This window comes from Perognathus longimembris, chromosome 28 (genome assembly GCF_023159225.1).
Source record: "Perognathus longimembris pacificus isolate PPM17 chromosome 28, ASM2315922v1, whole genome shotgun sequence".
In the NCBI taxonomy this organism is placed as follows: domain Eukaryota; kingdom Metazoa; phylum Chordata; class Mammalia; order Rodentia; family Heteromyidae; genus Perognathus; species Perognathus longimembris.
Genome location: NC_063188.1, coordinates 61,270,001 through 61,279,902, shown reverse-complemented (window position 1 = coordinate 61,279,902; position 9,902 = coordinate 61,270,001). Strand labels below are relative to the sequence as shown.

At 46.7% G+C, this 9,902-nt stretch overlaps 1 protein-coding gene across 1 annotated transcript; it reads right to left on the bottom strand.

Annotated features, from left to right (window-relative positions):
* Positions 1-1,180: 1,180 nt before the first annotated feature.
* On the bottom strand, positions 1,181-7,685 carry Slc7a3 (solute carrier family 7 member 3). Its single transcript, XM_048335995.1, has 12 exons — positions 7,444-7,685; positions 6,022-6,414; positions 4,901-5,059; positions 4,543-4,720; positions 4,250-4,362; positions 3,910-4,132; positions 3,591-3,730; positions 3,394-3,496; positions 2,977-3,143; positions 2,379-2,545; positions 1,712-1,820; positions 1,181-1,564 (listed from the first exon to the last, which is right to left on the bottom strand). The coding sequence occupies exons 2-12, from the start codon at positions 6,389-6,391 to the stop codon at positions 1,434-1,436; spliced, it is 1,860 nt and encodes a 619-aa protein (XP_048191952.1). The 5' UTR covers positions 6,392-6,414; positions 7,444-7,685; the 3' UTR covers positions 1,181-1,433.
* Between the last annotated feature and the right edge of the window lie 2,217 nt (positions 7,686-9,902).

Genomic DNA, 9,902 nt, shown 5'->3' with positions numbered 1-9,902 from the left:
GTGACTCCTGACCCCTTTCCTCCAATCACATACTATCCACTGACAACTTTAGAGTCTCTTACTGGGATGGACTAGGATAAGGTGTGTTACCTTTCATAACCATAAGCATGCTACTCATGGGAAGCATTCAAATTAGATTTTGTACCCCAAGTAATCTTTTCCATACTTTCATGGTTTCTTGCACACTATGTGTGGATAACCAAGCCCTCCCACCACTCTACTACATACAAACTATACAGGCTAAGCTTCTTCCATGCTTCCTCAGAAGTCCAGCAAGCACTCACCCTGCCTGGCTCCTCAGTTTTGTAGTTGGATTTATCTGCTTGTATCCCCATCTAGTTTTCCAGTTCCTTGTGAGTGTAGAGACTGTTTTGTTCATGCTTGTATCACCAGACCCTAGCATAGGGTTTAACAATTTATATATATGTTGGACAAATGGATGAATGAATAATTCCAGGTATGTGAGCAACTCTGACCTTTAATCCCGCACTGCCCTAACAATCCATAGCCTTGCATAGGTACAACCCTTTACCAAAACCTCTTCCTACTAACAGTGCCAAACAACCAGCCAAAACTTCTGTTGCCCAGGCAGTCACTAGAGTCTGGGACTGATCCAAGTAGAAGGGGTGGACTACAGGACAATAGTCTCAGTGTAGGCCCTAACCAATGCCAGTGTTCAGATCAGAGTCCACCCCCAAATCCCAGAGACAAGTATTGCAGTTTACTTATCCAGAACATAATCTTTAGTTTAATAAGAGGAAAAATATATCTCAAGGTCATTCTTAAACTAGGCTGCTTCCACTACTCTCTTTAAATTGGAATCCAGAAAGAGAACACCCAGAAACAGATCATTTTGTAGTAACTAGAGAAAAGACACTTTCTGAAGCTCTCTAGTCTTTATTGTTTTATTAATTGCCAGTCTTGGAGCTTGAACCCAGGGATTGGATGCTGTCCCTGAGCCTCTTTGCACTCAAGGAGCCACAGCGCCACTTCCAGCTTTTTCTGAGTAGAGATAAGAGCCTTGCGGACTTTCCTGCCTGGACTGGTTTCAAACCACAATCCTCAGATCTCAGCCTCCTGAGTTGCTAGAATTACTAGCACCCAGCCATCTCTCTAGTCTTAAAGACAAGCTCTACATCATCTGTAACTAGCAAAGAACAGGACAGAGTTGGATCCTTTTATTTCCATTTGCTTTCAATAATATTTTTTTCAAAGCCCGTAAGCAACTACAGAGACCATTTTAAAGCAGACAAATCTAAAAACAAAAAGGATGAGAGATGACAAAGATATAGCCTTCAGTCCATAATAAATGCCAAGCTCTACCAGTATACTCCAAGCAACAGCACAGGGAGGGAGGATCAGCTCTCCATGTGGTCAAGGGTGCTCTTCATTATTGTACAGGGGGGACCAGATAGCACTTGGCTGAGATTAGGTCAAATGGGCTGGATACAGGAGCTGGTGAGATCAAGGTCTATAGTCTGGGCTGTAGTCTTGGGTGGAGGTTGCCGACTCCTAACCTCCTCCACACTGTGCCGAATCCCATAGCCGAAGTAGATAGTAAACCCTAGTGAGGAAAGATAGTTATGAGAGGGGGAGGTAGGGGGAGGTAAACCTTCAGAAAAGGTTTACCAGATCTTCTACTGGAGGTCAAAACAGAATGGTGTTAGAATAGGACATTCAACAGGCTTATTCTTCCCACATGTGTACATACCAATCAGCACCCAGACCCCAAATCGGGCCCAGGTACCAGCAGACATCTGCATCATAAGGTAAATGTTGACAAAGATGCTCACTAGTGGGAGGAAAGGCACAACAGGTACCTGAAAACAAAGGAAAATCTTCATTGCATATACCATAGTGGCCCATCTCATCCAGGCCAAAAAAGGCAGAACTCAACTCCCACTCATACTGTTTCAGTGCTATTCTTTCATTATACTTCATATGGGATTCTCCAAACGCACTTTGGGGAAATGGATATGGAAAGGACCTAAAAGGGGCCAAATAAAGAAGTCTTGAGCTGGGTACTGATGGCTCATGCTTGTAATCCTAGCTGAGATCTGAGGACTATGGTTCAATACCATCGAGGGCAGAAAAGTCTACAAGACTTATTTCCAGTTAACTAGACAAAAGGCAGAAGTGGATCTGTGTTCAAGTGGTAGAGCCCCAGCCTTGAGGACAAAAGCTCAGAGAAAGCACCCAGGCCTCTAGTTCAACTCCAGGACAGGCACTCCTCCCCCCAAAAAGAAGTCTTTGGCCTAAGTACCTCTTATCTTCCCTTTTGACCAGATTAAAGAATATCTATAAACTTTCTTAGACCACAGGGGCTTGGAACCTATTTTCCCAAGACAGATTGGTAGGAGGAAAGAGATACCATTTACCTTAAAGTGAAGAGGAGCGGGGTTCTGTGGCTGTTTCCAGACAACCCCAGTGATTCCAGTAATGAGCAACAGGAGCAGTACAACCACAGTGACCCACACTGGGTCTCCAGAAAGTAATGGAAGTGTCCACTGATTCAGCACCAGGCAAAGAATAGTCAGCAGTACAGCTTCAATGGTCATGTTAAAAGACATCAAAACAAATGCTTGAGACCAACATGCTAACATGTCAGGTTGCCAATTCCCCTGAGGGTCACCCTCTCTCTAGACCTTCTTGAAACACTAAATGCCACCACAGATGTTCACCCCATCTGGCTGACCTCCTTAGAGCTACCCCCAAAGAAAGATGTCACTGGGCTGGGGATATAGCCTAGTGGCAAGAGTGCCTGCCTCGGTATACCCGAGGCCCTAGGTTCGATTCCCCAGTACCACATATACAGAAAACGGCCAGAAGCGGCGCTGTGGCTCAAGTGGCAGAGTGCTAGCCTTGAGCGGGAAGAAGCCAGGGACAGTGCTTAGGCCCTGAGTCCAAGGCCCAGGACTGGCCAAAAATAAAAAAAAATAAATAAAAAAAAAAAAAAAGAAAGATGTCACTGCTCACCAAGCAGTGAAGAACAAACATAGACAATTTGGCCAGAGAGTGGAGTCGGAATGGAGCTGAGTGGGCAAAATAGTTCCTGGAGGGTCAACTTCTCTGCTTCATTTGTCTGCTCCTCCTGCATCTCCATTTCCTCTTCTTCTGTCTTTATTTTCTGGTCTGGTTGATACCTGTGGCATAAGTAAGAAAAGAAGGAAGTTTTAAGAACAACACAACCATTTATCATCTTTCTCCTAGGCAATTTCCTCATCACCATTAGTGGTGGAAATTCTTTGGGACAAAAAGGGATATCCGGATTCCTCAAGTTAAGTCAGAATGACAAGAATGGGGGAGGGAGAGGAGCAGCACATTCTCATGGATCCTCACCTAGGAAAAACAACACAAGTCAAAACCACCTTACACAGAGGCAGGTAGTCTCACCTGAGGATGAGAACACAAATGGACACCAGAGAGTAAGCCAGCAGGGTTCCAATTGACATGAGGTCCACAAGATCAGTGAGTTTAAAGAGGAATGCCATAAATGCTGCAATTAGGGGCAGAAAACAAAAAGGGAAAGAAAAGAATGATGAACCAAGTTAAAGGACTCAGTGAAACCATTAAGAGGACCTTTTTTTTACCTGCAATAATGCCAGAAACCACAGTGGCCAAGATGGGTGTATATGTGCCACTGTGGACCCGAGCAAGGACATGGAAGAGAAGACCATCCTCTGCCATTGCATAAATCACCCGAGGCATGGGGAACATTGAGCCCAAGAGGCTGCAGGAGAGAATGACCAGGTTGGTATGAATTGACTGAGTGATTTCTTCCCAAGCTCGTACATGTTAGGTGTCTCTATCTTCCCTCTACAACCCTTATAAAGGACATTATACTGTCTATTACGAAATGACCTTATGTGAGATCTTGGCCCCAGAGGAGCACAAACATTTGCCACTGACCTAGTAGAAAGAGCACAGAGGGAGCCAACTGCCACAAAATAACGGGCAGGAGCCCATCCGATGTAGAGGAATGCCTCAGGCATAGGGCTTTCAGGCTGAAGTTGATAGTAAGGCATCAGGAGGGTGAGGGCAGAAGACACACCAAAATAGGCCAAAAAGCACACTGAGAGGGAGATCACAATGCCCATGGGGATGGAACGCTGTGGATTCCGAGCTTCTTCTCCTGCACAAAAGGGCACCGCACAAAATTTCTGAACCAGGGAAGCAAATTGCTCCCTTACCACCCCCAATCTGTATGAAGCCTGAGCATCCAAGCCCCAGACACAACTGATATACTTACCTGTGGTGGCAATACAGTCGAAACCAACAAATGCATAGAAACAGGTAGCCGCTCCACGGAGAATCCCTTCAAAGCCAAAAGGCATGAATCCTCCAGCCCCCAAAGGGCCCAAGCTAGAGCAGAAAAAAGAATGGACAAGGTAAGGATATGTTGAGTCAACACTTTTCTCTAATGCCCAAGTACCTTGCTAGGTCTTCAATGCCCAGCCATCCATTATTTCCCAGCCCTTTCTGAATTCCCCCTACTTTCCATTGTGTCCCCAGCTCTGTAGCTTCTAAGAGTGGCTCTCTAACCTAGTAGTGTCATTGAGTCCAGCCTTCGTCAATGCGTAGTCCTCTCCTGTGAGTTTCCAGTTTTTCAGGTTTCCCTTAATGAAGCCAGAGATGATGACAAAGCCGAGAACCAAAAGATTCACCCCTGTGAACACCTTGGTCACTAGGGCTGACTCACTAGCCCCTAGAGCCAGCAATCCTGTAGGGAAAACTCATTCAGCACCATAAGAAAGAGAATCCTTACTCCATGCTTACATTTCCTCACTCTATGGCATATTCCTTCCTTCCCAGTGTGTTTTCCTCCTTCCCATCACCAACTCCATCAAACCCTTCACAGGCCCAGGCCTTCCCCATCATTCTTCCCTACCCCTGGCCTCACCAGTGAGCAGCAATACAAGGCCCATAGCAAAGAAGTCTGGATATTCTGCAAGGACATTGGGCACATGTAGTGCGATGGTCCCTTTCAAAGTCTGTGAGATGTAGTTCCCAACCAGGTTGTCAAAAGTATAACTCCAGGCTCGGGCCACACTGGCTGTACCTGATAGAGCAGAGGAAAAAAACATGGATGGGGTCAAATTTAATCCCTTCCCCACTCCAGTCTCATGTAAATCCCTGCCATTGTCATTTTTTGTTGTTGTTTTTGGTCCTGGTACTTGAACTCCAGGCCTGGGCACTAGCCCTCAGCTCTTTTGCTCAAGGCTAAAGCTCTACCACTTTGAGCCACAGAACCACTTCCAATTTGCTTGTGGTTAATTGAAGACAAAGAGTCTCACAGACTTTCCTGCCCAGGATGGCTTTGAACTGCCATCCTCAGAACTCAGTCTCTTCAGTAGCTAGAATTACAAGCATGAGCCACCAGTACCTGGCTCTTGTTGTTGTTTTTTAAATCAGAGTTTCACTATGTAGCCCAGGCTGACCTGGAGCTCTCAGTTCTCTTACCTCAGTCTCCTGACTTCTTGGACTTCAGCATGCACCACCATTCCCAGCTCTACCAAAGCCCAAACCAGTCACTTAATGAAGCCAACCCAGACAGAGATGAATAGGAGAAATAATTTCTCCACACCTTCAACCCTCCCAGACTCCCACAAATATGCACATTTAGGAGTACTGAAATCATTAGATTAAGAATAAAGAGTATTGGCCATGCATGGGTGGCTCGTGCCTGTAATCCTAGCTACTTAGGAGGCTGAGATCTGAGGAATATGGTTCAAAGCCAGCCCAGGCAAGAAAGTCAGTAAGACTGTTATCTCTAGTTAACCATCAGAAAATGGAAGTGGTGCTATGGCTCAAAGTGGTAGAGTGCTAACCTTGAGCTGAAGACCTCAAGAACAGCACCCAGGCCCAGAGTTCAAGCCCCGTGACAAACAACAAAAAAAAAAGGAATAAAGAGTATTCAGCTTTACCATTCTACTCAGATTTCCTGATCCCAACCCCCCCACCACCACCACACACACACACACCTGCTGACTGTACAGTTCCTTCCCTGTCCCACCATCTCACCGAGAACATAGGAGAGGATAAGGTTCCAGCCAGTAGTGAAGGCCCAGAGTTCACCCACAGTGACATAGCTGTAGAGATACGCAGAACCAGAATGGGGCACCCGGGCACCAAACTCAGCATAGCATAGCCCAGCCAACAAGGATGACAGGGCGGCCACCAAAAAGCAGATCACAATGGATGGTCCTGCTTTATCTTTGGCGACTCCACCAGCCAAGACATACACGCCTGCACCTAGTGTGCTTCCCACACCCAGGGCCACTAAGTCCAGAGTGCTCAGGCATCGGGCAAGGCGGGTCTCGGTCATGCTTGGATCCAATATACGTCTCCGCAACAGCTTCTGACTAAATTTGCGAAGAGCCTGACACCACATTGTAGTTGGAATGGAAGAGGACGCTGAAAAACAAGACCAAAAAAAAAAAAAAAAGCCCTTCAATAGGGCTCATTATCCCTAAGCTCTAAAAGTGAATTACAAAACCCACTCCACCTAGAAAAGGAGCTGTAGGGGAGAGGAGAGGGGAGAGTTACAGGGACAAAGGCAAGCGCCTTTACCTCTAAACTGTTTTTCACAGGCAAGTAGAAATGGCAATGATGCAAGATTTCAGCAGAGGAATGTGAAATCCCCCTCTAGTAGTACAGTGGTGGATACTTAGTAAGTTCTCAGACAATATTAGATATCTTCTTTCTCTGGCCGGGAACCTATAGAATTTATCCTAGACCACAATTCAGGAACTCTAAAACCTAGTGTCTGTTCCATAGCCTGTGACTCCTTGGGAATTCAAGCAGAGCTCAACTACGGGGAGGCCAGCAACTCTGGAAGAACCCCCTTCTCACGCCCAACACCCACAATCCTTCCAGTAGCACATCCCCTGTCTGGGAAACATGGCTCTCAGATCACCCAGGGGAGGGGACCGACATCCACTGCAGATTAAAAGTGACCCACCGGTTCAATTTTATCTCTGCTCAGCAAACCCGCACTGCTCAGCGGGTGCTCACTTCACCCAGGGGAGTACGCAAATGTCCCCCCACTTCCTCTCGCCCCCCTAGGCTGACCTGTGATCATCAACTGTGAGGCGGAGCTTCTACATCTAAGATTGGGAGACGCTCCCCGAGAAGGGCCCCAGAGCCCTTCTCTGCGCGAGATGGCTCACACTTCCATCTCCGCAAAGGTGAGGGGAGGGGTCCCCCTCAGCTCCCCCCCCACCTCGACTCAGCTCTCAGTGGGTGTTTTTTTCCTGTTCCCATCTAGAAACAGTGTGAAGCTGGGGTAGCGATGGGAGCCCTGGCTTCCGGGGCCGGGGTCTCGCCAGCAACAGGTCATTGCCAGGTTGATGCAATTGCATGCGATGGTTGCAGGAGAACCCTAGGTACGTCAGGACCCTCCCGCCTCCCCCTGCAACACACGTGTCAGCCCCAAAGGCTTACCAGACTGCTGTGGCAAAGCCAGGGAGCGAAGAAGCGCGGACTGGGTTTGGCAAGGCTGACTTAAACCGAGTTGGGTTGGGGATGCTGAGTTCGGCTGCTCAGGCTTCAATGCTGCTGCTTGGGGTCGTTGCGCGCCAATCGCCCCTTATATTTACCAGGAGGCGGAGCCAATCACGTCATGGGATCCCACCCCCTATCCTCCTCCCTGCACAGAACACACATCACACAACACAAAACACACAACACACATGCGCGCGCACACACACACACACACACACACACACACACACACACACACACACACACTTGGGCTTTGTAATAAGGATTGTGTGGACCCTGAGGCTATTTCCCACAGGCAACAGCAAACCTGGTGTGTTGGGGAGCGAGAAAGGGACAAGACACAGTCTTTTCCAATTTGCTTCATTCGTTGTCTGAGCCGGACAAAAATGAGCTTTCTGGCCAGACGACCCCCGCCCTTCCCCTGGGATTTTTTTGTACATTTGTGCCAAATTAGATTCAGTGATTTGTGGGGGGAGGGCATTACGAAGGGGGGACATTGGATAAAGAGCCTTAGATGTCTGCCTAATGGTGGAAGGGGCAAATGGCACCTGGAGTCTCCATCTTACTCATCCTCTGTTTTCCTTACCTTACTTCTCTCCTAGAGGGACCCCCACCCACCCACCCATTAAATCTTTTCCAATGCTAGTAGCAGTTAGCCATGAGCAATGGGAAATGCAAAGGGAGGGAACTTAACCGTGAGAGAGATATAAACAGTAGCCAGGGTGAAACAAAGGCCCTCTTAGAAAAGTTCAAACCTGTGTGTCCTCATACATTGCATGCATGCACTGGACAACGGAGCATGAAAGAGCGCTGGAGTTCATGAGGTTATCCCCCCAGCCCCATTAAGTATTCTTCAAGAAAGTAATCTTAGGTCTAATTATGAAGAAAACATCTTGTGACCCTACCCATCCTGACTGCTTACTTCATCACTACTCTTGGCTCAGTAAGTAAGGCTAATAAAAGCAAGGTGGGTCTAGTGTTCAGGACTGACTCTATGCAGAGCCAGTCCTTCAGGGCCACTGGAGTGCAGATCCTGTAGTCTGAGTCATTCCTTTCTCACAGAGCTCCTGCACCTAAAATGGAGGATAAGATTGCAGGAGCTCTGGGAGGAGGGGGAAAGTGTTGTCATTAAGCTTTACAACTTAAGGTGACCATCCTATGTGGCCACCAAGGTCAAAGAATCTTACAAGGTGAGTCTTTTCTATTGTTTTCCTCTTTAGTGCTGGTATAGGGCTTGAACTCACAGCCTCACACTCTTACTTTTTCCATCCAATGCTTGCACTCTACCACTTGAGCCGCACCTCTACTTCTGGCTATTTGCTGGTTAATTGGAAATAAGAGTCTCAAGAATTTGACTGCCAAAGCTGGTTCTACTTCTCAAATCTCAGTCTCCTGAGTAGCTGGGATTATAGGTGTAACTTATCTCTGCCCTGCTCCACAACATTTTGTTGTTGTTTTGTTTTGTTTTCAGTATTCCACTTATCTGAGGATTAACAGGTTTCATTAATCAAAAGTAGATCAACAAGTAGTTCTAAAATGATATCGCTTCAGCTTGTAAAATGATAGATCATTAACTTTAGTACTTGGAACAGTAATCCATGTCCTAAAAATCATATATAATTCAGTAAAACTCCATCTCTCCTGGAACAAAGATTTTGCACCACTGGCCGGTCATGGGGAGGGTCTTAATGCTCCAGAGCTTTCCTCCCCCGCAGCTACTTCACAACAATTTAGGAAGCCTTGAATCCAGGAAAGGCTAGACCACCTGCCAGGCCTTAATGACTTATTTTTACCAGGATGAGGCAGACCAAACCTGAGATAATAGACTATTTGACTGCCTACATTCACTTCCAAACCAGCTGAACCAGCTGTGATTTGTTTTTTATTCGGACTGTTTTAACTACGCATACCTTCTCACCTCCTTTGCTCAGTTCTGAGGCTTGCTTGAATTCATCTCATCAAGACTGCAGCTGAAGGACTGTAGAAAATTTCCAGTAACAGTAGGGGCTACATCAAAAGTGTGAACAGCAGTTGTGACATCCTCACAGACATACCACTCTTCTCTAGGCCAACACTCTACCTCTTGATCCAAACCTCCAGCCCCCCATCCCCCTGCCCCACCGCTCAGTTCTCACCCTCAACTGTTGCTGTTTATGATGCATACAGCAAAATAGATGGCTTTAAATCACTTGTAGAACAGATCATTAATCTCATCTAGGTTTCTAGATCTTGATGTCTCCATAGTCTGTCTTCTAGCAATATTAAATATGAAATTCTAACAATGCTGAACTATTGGAGGAGGGATACTACATTCTTTTTAAAAGAAAATGCAACACCCACCCCCCCAGCTCACACCTGTAATCCTACTACTCTTGGAGACTCTTATCTCCAGTTAATCA